At 51.5% G+C, this 16237-nt stretch overlaps 1 protein-coding gene across 5 annotated transcripts in view; it reads right to left on the reverse strand.

Moving 5' to 3' along the window:
- EPHA8 (EPH receptor A8) overlaps positions 1-16237 on the reverse strand; it is a 125279-nt gene that overhangs the window by 18846 nt on the left and 90196 nt on the right. For 4 of the 5 annotated variants that reach the window (XM_050931189.1, XM_050931191.1, XM_050931192.1 and 1 more), the window contains 4 exons: positions 11936-12091; positions 5278-5613; positions 1115-1239; positions 765-927 (listed from right to left, as the gene is read on the reverse strand). In XM_050931189.1, coding sequence (XP_050787146.1) covers positions 765-927; positions 1115-1239; positions 5278-5613; positions 11936-12091 — 780 coding nt within the window. The remainder of the gene's footprint in view (positions 1-764; positions 928-1114; positions 1240-5277; positions 5614-11935; positions 12092-16237) is intronic. The other variant, XM_050931190.1, reaches the window with a different exon arrangement.

Genomic DNA, 16237 nt, shown 5'->3' on the forward strand with positions numbered 1-16237 from the left:
CCGGTTTGCAGCCAGACAGTTCTCGTTTTGTGGAGCAGTGGCCCTGTCTGGGAGGGACACAGCACCACACATGCCTTTGTCCAGAGAAAACGAGAGAAGGAAACTGGATGCAGGAGGACACTGGTGGGAACAGGGGTGGAGGTGGCATCTCCGTGCAGAGTGATGCAGCCAGGGGTGGACCCACACAGATGGGCAAGTGGATGCAGACGATAGACGGGGGGAAGTCCTGTATTCTGGAGATGTGTCAGTGGTCACCTGAAGGTCAGAGGAGTTTGTGTGCAGATGGTGGGCTAGCTCTGCAGGGAAGGCAGACCCAATGAGGTCTCTTCTGCCCTTCTCCTAGTATGCAGTGTAGTGTCCCAGGCCCAAGATTTCAAATTGCCCCCACCCCCAGCTTTCCTTCCCCATCTCACACCCGCTTACACTGTCATGTGCCATTATCCATTTCCAGCTGCTCATAATCACTCAAGCAAACCTCTCCATTCAGATGCCAGCTGCTGCACCAACATCAGTGCCTGGGACTCCCAGCCTGGCTTCCAGGACAGCAGAACCACTGCTCCCTTCTGACTCTGCCCTCAACTCCCCATTTGCTTACTCCTCTCCCTTCAGCCTCCCACTGACTGTGCGGTGACTCTCGCTCCGGCTGAAGTCCAAGGTAAACAGCCCACTGACCAAGTGCTGTGCGACTGGGTGCTGCACTTTAACCCTCGCGCCCATGCACACACGTCCGCTCTCTCCCCACCCTCATCCTCTCATGCACTCACTTGCTTTCCCGGTCTCCACCTCCACCATCTGGCTGAACCTCCCACAGCCAGCAGAGGTCCGGGCCCGAACCTGGAAGATATAGCGGGTTGCAGGCTTGAGCCCAGAGACAGTCGCACTTGTGCCTTTGGATTTTAGCGTGGAGTAACTCTGCATTTCCTTGTCCTATTGGAGAGCAAGGCAAAGATCTCACTGAGACAGTGCAGGGACTGGGAAGGGGCCTGGCAGTAACCCTCTCGATGTGTCTGGCTGGTAACAGTAATTACATCATGCAAACTATAGCCTTTGCTATAACCCCGGTTTAATGCACCCTGGCCAGGCTGCGAGGGCTGGACCAGTAAATCGCTGTTACCTTCTCGTAGTACTTGACTTCGTACTCCAGGATGATGCCGTTGGGTTGGTCCGGCTCATGCCACAGCAGCGTGACGCTGTTCTGACCCGTGTTCTCCTGGCGAAGCACCACCACCTGGGATGGGGCTGAGAACGCAGATGACAGAACATCAGAAACTGGACTTGTCTCCAGGGACAGAGCGAGCCATGCTGCAGACTGGGAATCCCTGGATCTTTGGAGCCTGTTCAGAGTCCAGCCATTGCCCCAATCTTGGGGTCCCAAAGCAAACACCCAGAGGGCAGCCCAGCTGTCTAGCACCCTCCCTGAGAGCAGGACCTTGCTGTCCATTTGCCTGGGGCCCTGGCACAGCACTGACTCGTCAGACTCCCCCACATTAAAGCACAATCTGTCCCAGAACTCCATTCTGCTCCCTAGTGAGGAGGGACAGCAACCTCCTGCTGTCCCAGGCCATGGGCACTGCTCTCTCTGTTTTGGATTCACAAAGGTAGAACAGATTCACAAACCTTTCTGGTCAATAGGCCCCAGTTACACCCTTGCCAGCCCAGGCCATGGCACCAGAGTGCAGAGGAGCCTAGCTGGGCTCAGAGTGATTGATTTCCTTTTCAAGTCTGTCTAGCTAATCATCGGCCAGGCCAGGCTATGTGCCAGTGGCAGGAAGAGCCCTCTACAGGCACAGCTGGCATCCTCGGGCCCTGGGCGCACACACTGCGGCTGCCTATCATTTCACTCCATCGTTGTGGATGGATGCCGGGAGGCACAATGGAACATGCCACTGTCACAGAGGGAAAGCACACCAATGAAGGACTCCAGTGTCATGGTGGGTGGCTGGACCATTCTGATCATCCAGTCTGACCTGCATAGCTTAGGCCAGAGACCCCCACCTAGGGATCCTGCATCCAGCCCTGAGCACTGAAATAAGAGATGTCCACTCTTGATTTAAAGAACTCTAATGACAGAGAATCCACCACATCCCTAGGCAAGCTGTTCCAGAGGTTAATTAACCCATTTCCACATTGAATGTATCTAGCTTCAGCTTCCAGACACCGGACCTTGCTGTGCCTTTGCCGGCTAGAGTACAGGGTCCCCTGCTTGCAGAAATCCTCTCCCTGAAGAGGGGCTCACACGTGGTGATCCAGAGACAATGTGTTATGGTGGGTGCATGAGGCCAATGATAATGTTCTACCCTTGTTATGCTGGGTGGGTGGAAGAGTGGGATATTCCTCTTTTCATTTGGGTGGGGGGCAACAATAATGGACCACCCCATTGTTTTGTTGGGTGGATGGGTGGGTAGCAATCAAATATTCTATTTTTCGGGGCAGCAATAATGGAATGCCCCATTGGTGTGCCAGGTGGGTGCATCGGTAGTCCTAATGGAATATTCCAGTTTTACGGATGGTGAGGGGTGAGCAGTAACATTACACACACAGACACCCCCTCAGTGCTGTGGTGTGCAGCTGCAGGGGAGCTGCATTAGTGTTTTAGCTATGGACCAGGATGCATCATAACACTGGCTACCTGAGAGGTCTGGCTACCTTGTGGCCTGTGTCCCCGGGAAGCATTGTCCCATGGCATCACTGCAAAGGCCGGGGAACTGAGAGCAAACAAGGGGGAACCTCATCATCCTGCCTGGCTCTGCCTGCGGGATTCCCTGCCCAGGCTTCCAGCCTGTCAGCAGACAGATAAAAGGCCAGAGAACTGCATGTTGATCAGCATTAACACTGTAACCACGCAGGCTCCGAGTGGGGGCCAGGAAGGAATAGCTCACCCACCTTCAGCATTGCACGATTGGCTAGCTCATTACAGGAAAAGGGCCTTGCCATTTGTAAAGCCTCAACTTGCAGCCCCTGCTGGAGGCACAATACAGGCGAGGATGGGGCCTGTGGTGTCTGGGCACTGAAATGGTAACTCCAGGTAGCACTGGCTGCACTATTCCCATGGAGAAAAGGCACTGTCGTTTTTACCTCACTGCAGCTCATGGAGGTCAGTCCTGGGTGAGGCCTCAACTAGCCACAGTTTGCTGTGGTGCAGTAAAGTGCATGTTTTGACTGGGCTGCTTGGTGCCTCTTGCTCTAATGCACACACAAAGAATGAGTCTGTGCAGCTAATGCCTTTGTCAAAGCTCCTCGGGACATTCCTCACATGTTTCTTCCTGGCCATGAAGTTGACCCCAGGGATCAGTCTATAAGCTGCCCAACTCCCAGCTTTTGTACTGCTACCACTGGATTGGTTAGATCACAGTATAGTTAAAGCAGCACAAACTGTGTGTAGACAGGCCTTGGGGAACGCTGACCCGGAACAAACATTCAGGGAGCGTCCAGACTGGCCCGTGTGACCATATTAACTAACTGGAAGTGATGCAAGGTCAGAATCCCTAGCGAAGACATAGACAGTGGGGAAGGTGGCCCAGCCCCAGGAAGCCCTGCTGGGCACAACAGAAGGCAAGAGTAGTCAAAGCAATCCCCAAGGGCAGAGCACTGAGGCTCCGCACTCCACAGCAATCGCTGGCACCCCTGAACTCAAGGGATTGGTGAGATTCCCCAGAGAGCTCAGCAAAGATTGATTGACTGGGCCTAGCTAGTCCAGGGAGTATGGTTTATCTGGCACAGTCCCCATCTGGCCCCTCTCCGGAGTGCTGCTCTGAGTGGTGGAGCTGTCGGGATGACTGAGAACGATCATTGACTATTGCACTGAGCACGTCTCTCCACTTTGCAGGTTGGTGCCTCTTTTAAATTGCAGCATCCCTATAAACACCTCCAGCCACACGGCTAAACCTCTGTTCTTTCCAACCAACCTGTTTCTGCTGCTCCCAGCTGCACCTGTTCTACGAGAAAAGCTAACAAGGGAGCATTCATTATCTGTCTATGCAACCAGTCATTGCAGGCATTTAGTGCCCGTCCCCTGAGCATCGGTATGATAATGCTGGGACGGGGCCGGCAGGAGGGGCAGGGAAAGGGGGGATGTCCTCTGGGAGGGTCAGCTGGGAGCCTGGGCAGCTGCAGGAGACAGTTTGCAATAAAAGGCCTTGTTCCCCTTATTATGAGCTGACCCAGGCAACTCCTTTGACTTCTCTGGAGTTATTCCCAATTGACACCTGTACACGAGAGCAGAATGAGTCCTGGTTTACCGGACCCACTTACATCAATATAACTACGTTAGTCAGGGGTGTGGATCTCTGAATGACGTAGTTGTACCGATCTAGCCCGCGGCGATGTAGATGGGACGGCTTCTCTGGGGGAGGTGGAGTACCTGTGCTGATGGGAGCTCTCTGTCAGCATAGGGAGCGTCTCCACCAAGCACTTCAGCAGTGCTGTTAAGCGTAGGCAAGCCCTGAGGCTCCTCATCACATAACACTTCCTGGGCTTGTTTGCAGCTGGGGAGCACAGCTGGAAATGCACTGGAGAGGGGCCCCAGGGTCCTGCTCTGAGCCAAAGTGGGGAACTGCTTCCTGAGGAAAGAGGTTGTTTCTCAGCAAGGGATTGGAAAAGACAAGATATGCATGAGAGAGACTTTCCCAAACAAACAACACAGGCACCTGCCAGCTGCTGGCCCTTGTGTGAGATGGGAAAGGAGCACTAGACAGAGCATGAACTTTTGCGTGCCCTTTGGGAAGGGAGGCAAGGAGCAGGCCTAGGGGTTCATGTTCCACTTAGTTTCCTTGCCAATAAACAAATGTCCGATGTGCCCCCGTGTCCTGGGGAAATGGAGCAGCCTAGCGTGAGCCACAGCGGAATGGCCAGGGTGTTGGGGACGTGGCGACGAAGCGGAATGTGACAGGTTGAAAGCGAACTGAAGAAGATTAATTCCTCGCTCACCCAAAGCATGCGTCTGCAGACGGCGGCTCAGCGGTGAGCCTCAGGCAGCCCCGTCTCCCCAGCGCCGCTGCCACCTCGGCTGAGGAGACAAGGGCCATTTCTCACTGAAGCCTGTCTGGAAGCTATCATGGTCACCATGACAAGCCAGCATTTGTCACAGGCTCCCCACTCACAGTGACCATGGCTAACTCCCCTTCTGAGCGTAGGGAAAGCCAGGGCGGACTCAGATCCCTCGGGGGGCCTTTCGGCAAACGCTGACCCCCCTTGGGAGAAGGTCCAGCTGGGCCCAGCATGGAGTGTTCACATCAGTTGCCATGGGCCAAGCCTCCTGGGGGTATCTGCTCCTCCTACCTGCCTGGTTCGTGGTGATGTTGACAACAGCAAATCTCCTGGGCTCCAGGCTGAGGTGGGACACGCCGTTGACCGCCTCCACCCAGAAGGAGTAGTTCATGTGGGCCATGAGGTTGGCCACGGTGAGGGCAGCCTGCCCCAGGCTCATCTGCTGGGGAACAAAGCGGATCCCACTGCCGCACGCCTCGCACTGGCCCAGGTCCCACGTGCAGTGCCTGCAGACCACGTTGTATGTGATATCAGTGCGCCCCCCCTTGTCCAGGGGTGGAGTCCACTCCAGTGTCACCGAGGTGCCATTCACACTGGAGACCAGGTTCACAGGAGCAGAGGGGGGCCCTGAAAAGGAAGCAGACATTCATCCAGATTGGTGGGGTGCTGTGCTCAGGGGGGGGTTAAGGGGGGAGAGAAAAACCCATGGGAAGGTGATGTGATCTGTGGGAGAGAACAGAGTGATACTGGCTGACTAGAGGGTGACTGACATGCCCTGGGTGTGTGTGTGGGGAAGGAAATAACAACCGAGATACAAGCTGATCTGAGGGTGCCATGCCCTGGGTGTGTGTGGTGGGGGGGGGAGGAGGGAGGGAAGGAAATAACACAACCTAGATACAGGCTGATCTGAGGGTGTCATGCAGTGTGACAACCTGACTAGAATAGGGTTGTTGATAAATTGCAGAGTCAATTACTTGATCACACTTTGGTTTGTTATGACGAATACTCAAGAGGCTAAATGACCAATGTGTCAGGTTTATTAATCTGGTACAGGAAGAGGTTCTGTACAATACCAGTCTCCGAAGAGCAGCCTCATGCAGCGCTGGGGCATTCACCTCATGCAGAAGGTGCACTCCCCAAGTCACACATCGCAGCTGGCAATATTTATGTGATGATTTTACAAGTTACATGCTGCTACAGTCTAAGCCAGCAGTTTGTCCCACTTCCCTAACCTGCTATTCTGTTCCTTCCTTAGCTTTGTTTGGTACACTAGCATCCCAGGTACTGGTCCATGAAGGTACTTCCCTAGCTGGTACAAAATAGAACAAATTGATGTTTCTGGATTTTGACAAGTTTCCTACCCATTTATGCCAAATGCTTACTTCAGCAAATGCAAGGACTTATGGGATACTCAGCATATGCGAAAAGGATTACTGTATGGTTGGTTTGGGCTATATCACTGTTACAATATTTGTGCTGAATGTTACAGCTCTGTGCATCCTAATACACATGTATGTATATATGGTGCAGATAATGCATTTTATTGATATGATGTATATTTATAGGCTAGCCAGCACATTTTAGCAGGACCCCTACTTGTTGCCTTGATAATTGTTATTGTCAAGGCGACACCTTTGCCAAATCAATGTATAAATTAGTGGTGAGGGGCCTTTATATGCGATTTAAAGTGTTTTAACAAACTCCGTTAAGTGGCAATAGATAATTAACACAGCTAAAAGTAAGATACCTTGTAACGCAAACAAAGCCTTAAAGGCAACCGCTATCCAGGTGTGGGAAATCAGTATTTTAAGATCCCCATCATGAATAAGGTTATTCAAGGCTTGTTCTGCCTTGTGCATGTCACTGCTAATCTGCATGTGTGTGGTTTTGTCTAGTAATGTTTTTAAATTTTAAGTGATTAATATGCACATTAAAATGGGTAAGTAAGTTTTAACTTCATTGGTGCTCACTTTGGATAATAGATTCATTTTGAAAACTGGGATAGACATTATTATAGTGTGTCCCAGAGTGCTAGGTACATGAGGGATAAAACAGAAATGTGGAGTAGTGACTTTACAAGTGAGGCCTCCATATATAAACTTCTTGTAATTAGTTACTACACGGTACTGTCCGTCCATGTTATAGGTTACCCTTCCTGCTGATTAACACCCGCTGGGAAGCTTGCCTGAGCAGGAGATAGAAGTGGCCAGCTTCTCTGCCTCATACTAGGCTGAACCATTGTGACTGCACACACGAGTTGAAATGTCAACAGCATCCTTGGCATAACAAGCTGTGTGAGCAAAAAAAAAAATGAAGAGTCCTTGTGGTATCAGATTAGGCCTGAATAAAGACTGGGAGTGGTTGGGTCATTACAGAACCTAAACTTAATTTCCCGAATACCAATTTCTCCCTACTGTTACTCCCACCTTCTTGTCAACTGTCTGTAATGAGCCGCTCTCTTACCACTTTAAAAGTTTTTTTTCCTTCTTTGGTATCCTTCTGTTAATTGATTTATCTCGTTAGACTGACCTCACACTTGGTAAAGCAACCCCCATTCTTTCATATATATATATATATATATACACACACACACCTCTGTTCCTGTATTTTTTACTTCATACATCTGATGAAGTGGGTTTTGGCCCACAAAAGCTTATGTCCAAATAATTTGTTAGTCTCTAAGGTGCCTCAAGGACTCATTTTTTTTGCTGATACAGAGTAACACAGCTACCACTGAAAGCTCTGTGAGGCGCTTTTCAGGTTTGCATTGCTGCATGACACACTGCTAGTTGACAGAGCTCATTGTTTCATGTAGATGCTGTCTTCCAGATAACCTGCTGAATGATCAGTAACCAATTTATTAAATATTCCTGTGTCAGGCTCCAATATTGGCAGTGAAACTAGAAAAGAAATGTACATGGAACCAGGCACTGAGCAAGATTGTTTTAACCACACATTATCTCCATTAAGATACCATGTTACTCAAGCCAAATTACGACTGGTACTTAAAGGGAATTTGTCTACATGACTCAACGCACTGCTGGTTAGCCATAGTTTTTGTTACACACTGAGGGCAATACTAGTTAGCTGTTCATCACTAATGAGGTCAGGCAATTTTCCTTCTTCAGTGTTTCCTAATGAGTTGGCTGTGGTAGTTACCATGTAACTCCCATAAGCAGTAAAAATAATGTCTTTACCACTCTGTTTTTTCCTTGCCTTTATATCACTCGCTGCAATTAGTTTGTTAACTTCCTTTGTGTCTCATTAAACAGTTTAGCAATGTGTGCACATTGCAGATCAAACAGATAGCCAGAGTCAGAGAATCTTGAAATTTAACCAATCATTCCATCTAGATTTTGGAATCTACTGTTTTGAAAGATACCAGACTATGGAATAGTCTTTTGCCCACCCCTCGAGTTTTGTGCATTCCTGATAAGGTACTATTATACTAATTAACAAAGTAGTATACAGAAGTGATATATTTGCTTTTACACAGTAACCAAATTTAACCATATTTCACTGAGAAAGAATTAAAACTATAGGTATATGCATGAACTCACTTTTCTTAATAATATACAATTTAAACAACAGTTAGACCTGGCCCAACGAGTGATGCGTCTTTATAATGTGTCTTAGTCGATTTCATACTCAACTGTCCACGTACAGGAGGTTGAGGTGTAGTCGACCAGCCTGTTATTTATACCACACTTTATCTTCTTCTTCTGATGCCCAGGGGTTTCTTCACTGTGCACTGATATTTCCTGGTGTCTCTGGTCTATGGGATGCACCCTTAAATAGCTTCATTTGGTTTGTTACAAGGAAGGCGCTCACAGACCCTTCACTGGTTTAGGGGGAAGCCAAGATGTCTCAGGCAGAACCTCTGTTTTCCCTCCCATCCAGGTGCCCCTGGCAGCACATTGGAACAACAGGGTCAGCACTGACACAGAGGAGAGAGTCCGTCACCCACCCTCCACCACAGCACCCCCATGCCAGGCCCTACTTGAGGGGAGAGCACACCCCCTACTCAGTAACTCACACCATTCTCTGCTGCCACTAGCGTGGCTTCCCAGCCACGGGTTGGATAAGCCTCATGTTGCTTAGCTTGGGAGAGCCCAAGGGATCACTTCATCCCGTGGCACAGGCTGCAGATGAAGATGTGCTGGCAAAGCAGTGTAGGGTGTTTGCCCATCAGCAGCCAGCCCCATGCCTGGCTTGCACCCATCTGAGCACTAACATGTCACAGACTGTCCAAGGCCACTCAGCAATCCGGCTGCCTCTCTGGGGGAGCCTGTCCTGCCATGCAGTGGGTTTGATGTGACTGCTGCTTCAGCGGGTGCTGTTCGCTGATATGTCACATGCAGAATCTGAATGAAAACCGCCTGCATTCCACAGCAACATTTCAGCGACTCCTCATCACATCCAAACGTTCCCTGGACAGCACCGGAATTGCAAAGGGGACAGGATGAGCTGAGTGGGAAAGTACTTCTTATCTTGACGTGAATGGAGACAAAAGCAAACACTTTAGGGTATGAGTCAGGGAAAATGAAACAGAAAAGAGTTTTAAAGTATATTAGGAACAAAAAAAATCCTAACAAAGGTATTGGTCCGTTACTAGATGGAAATGGTAGAATTATCAATAATAATGGAGAAAAGACAGAAACATTAAATAAATATTTCTTTTCTGTATTTGAAATAAAACAGATGCTGTAGTTATATCATATGATAACATTCTTTCCATTCCACTAGTGTTTCAGAAGCTACTAAACATTAGACATTTTTACAGCAGCAGGTCTGGAAAACTTGCAACCAAGAGCTGGCTGATGAGCTGGGTGGACCAATCATGTTGATTTTCTGTAAGTCTTTGAACACCAGGGAAGTTACACAAGACTGGCAGAACATTAATGTTGTACCAATATTTAAAAAGGGTGAAAATGGGATGACCTAGGTAATTATAGGCCTGTCAGCCTGACATCAACCCCAGGTAAGATAATGGAGCAGCTGAAACAAGACTCAATTAATAAAGAACTAAAGGAGGGTAATATGATTAATGCTGATCAGCATAGGTTTATGGAAATAGATCCTGTCAAATTAACTTGATCTCTTCTTTTAAAAATGATTTCAGATTTGGTTTATAAAGGTAATAGTGTTGATGTAGTCAAGTATCAGAGGGGTAGCCGTGTTAGTCTGGATCTGTAAAAGCAGCAAAGAATCCTGTGGCACCTTATAGACTAACAGACATTTTGGAGCATGAGCTTTCGTGGGTGAATACCCACTTCTTCAGATGCTGTTGATGTAATATATTTAGACTTCTATAAGATGTTTGACTTGGTACTGCATAATACTTTGATTAAAAAACTAACATGGCCCACATTAAATGAATTAAAAGCTGGCTAACTGATAGTTCTCCAAATGTAATTGTAAATGGGGAAATCGTCACTGAGTGGGTATTTTTCTAGTGGAATCCCACAAGGATCTGGTTTTGGCCCTATGCTATTTAAACATTTTTATCAGTAACCTGAAAAAAAACAGAATCATCACTGATGAAGTTTGCAGATGACATAAAAAATGGGAGAGTGGGAAATAATTATGAAGACAGGTCACCAATATGGAGCAATCTGGATCCCAAGCAAACAACGTGCATTTTAACATGATTAGATGTGAATGTATAGCTCTATGAACACAGAATACAGGGACTCTGAAAAGTATTTGAGGGTCATGATGGATAATCAGCTGAACACAAGCTTCCAGTGTCGCTCTGTGGCCAAAAAGGCTAACGCTATTCTGGGATGCATAAACGGGAATCTTGAGTAGGAGCAGAGAGGTTATTTTACCCTTTATTTGGCATTGGCATAACCCCTGCAGGAATCCTGTGTCCAGTTCTGATGCCCACAATCAGGGCCGGCTCTAGCTTTTTTGCCACCCCAAGCAAAAAAAAAAAGAAAAAAAACAAACCTGCGCGGCAGGGAACCAACCTGCCGGCCGGCTGGAACACCAAAAGGAGGCGGAGGGGGGGAGAACCAACCTGCCACGCAGCTGGAGCAGCAAATGGGGGGAGGGGGGCTGGAACCAACCTACCTGCCGGCCAGCTGGAGCAGCAAAGGGGGGGAGTGGGAAACCAACTTGCCGCCCAGCTGGAGCAGCAAAGGAGGGCGGGGCAGGAAACCAACCTACCTGCTGGCTGGAGCAGCAAAGGGGGGTGGGGGGGTCAGGAATTCCAGGAAACCTGCCGGCCGGTCGGAGCAACGAAGGGGGGGTGTGTGAAACAACCCCCCCGGCCGGCCAGAGCAGCAAAGGGAAGAAAAAACAAAAAAACAAAAAGAAAAGAAAATACTTGTGGGTCGATGGGAGCGTGGGTGCAGGGGGACTCCCTGCAGACCCTGGGCAGCGGAGTGCACACCCCAGCTAGTTTGTGTTACACAAGAGATCAGACTAGATAATCACAATGGTCGTTTCTGGCCTGGGAATCTGTGGCATTCACATGCAGAGAATCCATGTCATTCACATGCAGAGAGACAGGCCCCATCTACACTAAGAAAAAGAAGGGTTTAAAACACGACAGCTTACATGCTTTAAAATCCTTGTGAAGTCAAGGCACATTGTAGCTTTGACATGTGAGCTATCCTGACTGAAACACACACCGTTATCCTATTGCAGACATGCCTCCGGGACAACACAAACACCCCTGGGTACACTCACAGCACTCGCCCCAGACATGCACAGAGCATGGCAACTCTCCCATTGACTCCAGTGGGGCCAAGACTCCAGCCCGACGTTTCTAACACATTCACCCCTAAGGTGTCGAGGGCCCTCTTGTCCCACAGACACATACTCCACTTTCCACTTGCATGGGAATCTCCCTCTGCTGCTGTAGCCAGGCTGATTCGGGTTCTGTTCCCTGCGTGCTGTGGAAAGTGGGCGGGCAGTCCGAGGCAGATAGGCAGGTACTTACGCGTGCAGGCCGCAGATGGGGAATCTTGTGCTGCCCGGTAGTAGCTGCTGTCACAGCGGCACACCTGTGCAGCCCGGCTCTCTGAATAGCTGTGCAGGGGGCACTTGGCACACAGCTGGTCACCAGGGGCTGACTTGTAAAATCCCAGCTCGCAGGCTAGAGGAGAGGGGGAAAGGAAGCAGTCAGAAGGCAGCACCCAGTGCAGACTCATCCACTGGCCTGGTAAACCCCATATCTAGACACTGAGCTCAATGTCCCTACGGGAAAGATACTTGCTCTGTGAGAAAGCTCCACTCCTGCCCCTCCAACCGGACCTCCCAGCTCGCTGGCTCTTCCCTGTCGCTTCTAGAAGCCCTGGAGGGCCCAGTGGCATGGGCTTCTGAGTCCCCACATGCCTCTGCATGAAACTGACCCAGGCTCCTGACTGGCTCTGCCCTGCTGCTGGCTATAGTGGCCTCCTAGTGCTGTCCACCAGCTGCTGCTTCCCAGCACGAGGCAGGGAAGCAGCAGCACAAAGTAGGCAAGACACCCAGGCAAGTTGAGGGCGGGGAATTCATTCTCTGCTAGAGGAGGAGGAATGGCCTGCCCAGGACTCTGCTACTTCTCACCATAGCACCCCCTACAGGCCTCCCCATATGGTTCATGTACCACATGCTGGGTAATAATATGAGAGGCCTTCATGCTCGTAAAACAAAACTAAACTATTAAGAGAACTATTTCCAGCAGTGCAACCAGTGCAGCTGACATTCCAGCCATGTGCACACAGACTGACTTCCTGGGGCCTCCCCCAAACTCTGCCCTCCTGCTGCAACCTGGGCTCCTCCCTCCAAGTTCCAGGCAGACTTTTACACCTGGCACATGGAGATTGGCTAATCCTTGTTGATTAAATGCAGAACAATATTTTCAGTGGGATGCAGCTGAGCTGTATACCCTGGGCTGTGCTGGCACTGCAAGGCAAGGCAGAGGGACAGCTGGGAGCTTTGGCTTCTCTTCCTCACCAAGGGCAGACAAGCCTGTGTGGGAAGGAGTAGAATTGCCCAGGAGAAGCTGTGACGATCTGGGAAAGTTCTTAATGTTTTCTCTGAATACTGTGTTGGTGCCTCAGTGTCCCCATGGCAGTTCTTAAGTATCTGGCAGAGCAAAGGGCCAGTGCACCTAAATGCCTGACACTCTGTCTCCTAGCAACTGATGGCCTGGGCCCCTCCCCTGCAAAGGTGCCAGCTGAAGGTGTTGGAGACAAAGGGATCAGGTGACCTCCTGGCCCGGGAAAGGGGCTGAGGAGAGAGGAGGGGCTGGGAGGGGTTGTTAGTCTGGAGCTGGCTGGGGTCAAGGGTGGAGGGCAGACCTGGGGGTCTGGCTCACTGCCCCCCAGAATGGACCCAGCCGAGGGGTCCGGTTCGCTGTACCTACAAGCTCTGTTTTAGACCCTGTTCCTGTCATCGAATAAACCTCTGTTTTACTGGCGGGCTGAGAGTCACGTCTGACTGCGAAGTGGGGTGCAGAACCCGGTGGCTTCCCCAGGACCCCCCTGGGGTGGACTCGCTGTGGGAAGTGCACGGAGGGGCAGAGGATGCTAAATGCTCCAAGGAGAGACCCAGGAGATGAAGCTGTGTGAGCTTCTTGCCCTGAACAAGTCTGCTCCAAGGGAGAGGAGGCTCCCCAAAGTCCTGCCTGGCTTGGTGGGGAGCAGTTCCAGAGCATCGCCCGGTGACTCCGTGACAACTGGTGGCAGCGGCGGGACGTACTGCACCCCGTGAATGGCGCTGCTTGCAGTAAGTGACTGGGGAGCAGTAAAACAAAGGAGGGATAATGAGGACCAGGTGTGCTGAAGGCTCAGAGAGGCACGGTTTCAGGGGGCAGTTAACCTCTGGGAGTGTGTGACCAGCGAGAAGGACTGTTGGAGTAACAGGGTCCCCCTGAGGACTGCAGCCAGCAGTCTCAGGGGCGGAGGAGCTTGCCGCTCGACCCTGGGAGAGAGAAGGATTTTTGCAGTAGCAGGGTTCCAAGGATTTTTGCAGTAGCAGGGTTCCCCGGGGGGATTGCAGGAGCAGTCCCAGGGGCGGAGGAGTCTGCAGCTCGACCCTGGCAAAGAGGTGGTGATCACGAGAAGGGCTGGCACACCAGGGGTTCTTCCTGGAAACCATGGGGGAGCCAAGAGCACACAGGCCTGTGAGTCCAGAGCCACTTGGGAACGGTGAAGTGATGGCCTATCACCATCTCCTTGAGAAGGACATTGTGATCCTGTGCACAAAGAGAGGGTTACACATGGGGAAATTCACCAAGGCACAGTTAATCGTGCAGTTGGAGGAGAAGGACCGCTCTGAGGAGCAGATTCCTGGCCCAGATGGGGCTACAAGAGGATCTGAGAGCAGCTGGAGCATCAGCCAGGCATCCCCGGGAGTCTGGTCCCCAATCAGACGAGGGTCTACACGACTGGGTTCCCCATCAGGAGATTGGAGATGGATGGGATGGGAGCAGAGCCTGAGAGAGCGAGAGGACCGTGAGAGAGAGCAAGAGCCCGAGGAAGAGCTGCAGGAGAAGCAGCAGCAGCGTGGACTGGTGATGGTGGATCAGAGAGACATAGGGGGCTGCCCAGGGGTTAGTGGGGAAACACGCCTGCGGGGGCGAGACCCTGGGACAGAGAGAACTGTGGTGGTGCAGCCCCAGATGCTGAGGGACTGTGGGACCTGGGTGAAGTTCCCTGGGGTGAAGCCCCTCGCCCTGCCTATGGCCCAGATCCCTGTGCAGACACAGGAGGGGTTGGGCTGGCTGGTCTTTGGGGTTCTCCAGGATATCGGCTGGGAGGCCCTGTTGGGGGGTGACTGTCTCCCCATGGGACAGGATCCAGGCCCCGCTCCTGTAACGGCTGAGGGTTTGAATTCAAATCCAGGGAACCAATTGGCTAGGATGGAAATGGTCAGTGAAAATGCAAATGACCTGGCTGGCAGGGGGGAGGGGCTGCAGGGCTCAGGATACCTGCCTACCTGTAACCAGCCCCCTGGGGCTGAGTGGGAGGGAGAGAGGCTCCCCGCCCCCTGCACACCGGAGAGGGGGCTCACGCTGGCTCTGATGCTGTGACCAGAGCAAAGAGCTCGCTGCCTGCCCCCACTGGGACTGCAAGGGCAGTGCTGAGCACAGGGGAAGCTGAGACCCCAGCTGAGTGTGGGAACACCCAGGCAGGGCAGGTCAGCTGCCAAACAGGTTTGCCTGGTGCAGATGTGCTGCTGGGAAGTGATTACACAGCAGGGAGGGAGCTACCAGGGACAGGGCTCAGGGGGGCTGTGACTCCAGGCCCAGCCAGCTAGAGGGAGCAGGTCCCACTCCCTGCCCCAGCTGCTGAATCCCAGACCGAGCTGCAGAGGGATCCCTCCTTGGAGAAACTGAGGGAACTTGCTGGCCAGAGCGCTGCAAACCCCCTTGGGGAAGGCTGCAGGGACAGAGTCCTGCAGGAGAAGGGATTCCTGTACCGGGAATGGGCTCCCCAAGGGGAAGTAGAACTGGGGGGAATCGGGAGGCAGCTGGTGGTGCCCCAGAAATCCACAGGGTTCTTCCCGTTCGAGCTGCTGGATGGGAGGAAAGTAAGGGGACCCCTGGACCTGAAGAAGAAAAATTGGATGAAAAAGGGGAAAAACCCCCAGGGGGATCTCTTCCCTAAGGTGGAAGCCAATCTCCCCATCAGGTGTTTCCCATTCAGAGTCACTGGGAAAGCAGCCCAGAACCTGGAGAGAGAGGTCAGGAACATGCTGGCTTTAGATGGGATCCAGCCGTTTTACAGCCCATGGGCCTCACCCGTGGGGCTGATCCCCAAGGGAGACAGGATGATCTGGTTTTATGGGGACTATCAGAAGCTTAAAGCCATCACAGTGTCCGATGCCCACCCCATGCCTAGGCCTGGGGAGATTCTAGACAAGCAGAGGGAGATGGAGAACTTGGCCCTGGCAGACACTGATAACGTGCATCTTTAGCCAGACCTGGGAGGAACAGGTGTCCCAGGTGAAAAGGGGGATGGGCTGCCTCAAGGAGGTGGGACTGACCTTAAAAGCTGGAATGTGTAAGGGGGGACGGCAAAGGTGTTGTGTCTGGGCCACAAAGTGGGAAGCAGCTGCCCAAGCCCAAAGCTGGCCAAGGCCAAGAGGGGGGCTCTTAAGTGCTGGGAGAAGACCCCGTCCCAGTTTGAACCCCAGAGGTATTGGGGTAGCAAAAGGGTTCAAGCCGCATAAACCTTCCTACATGCGGCCTGCAAGTGCCATCAAGCACACCCGACCTAAGGGAGGGCGTGAGACTGGACTGTCCTGGTGTAAC

Source organism: Gopherus flavomarginatus, chromosome 21 (assembly GCF_025201925.1).
Source record: "Gopherus flavomarginatus isolate rGopFla2 chromosome 21, rGopFla2.mat.asm, whole genome shotgun sequence".
NCBI classification, from domain to species: Eukaryota; Metazoa; Chordata; order Testudines; family Testudinidae; genus Gopherus; species Gopherus flavomarginatus.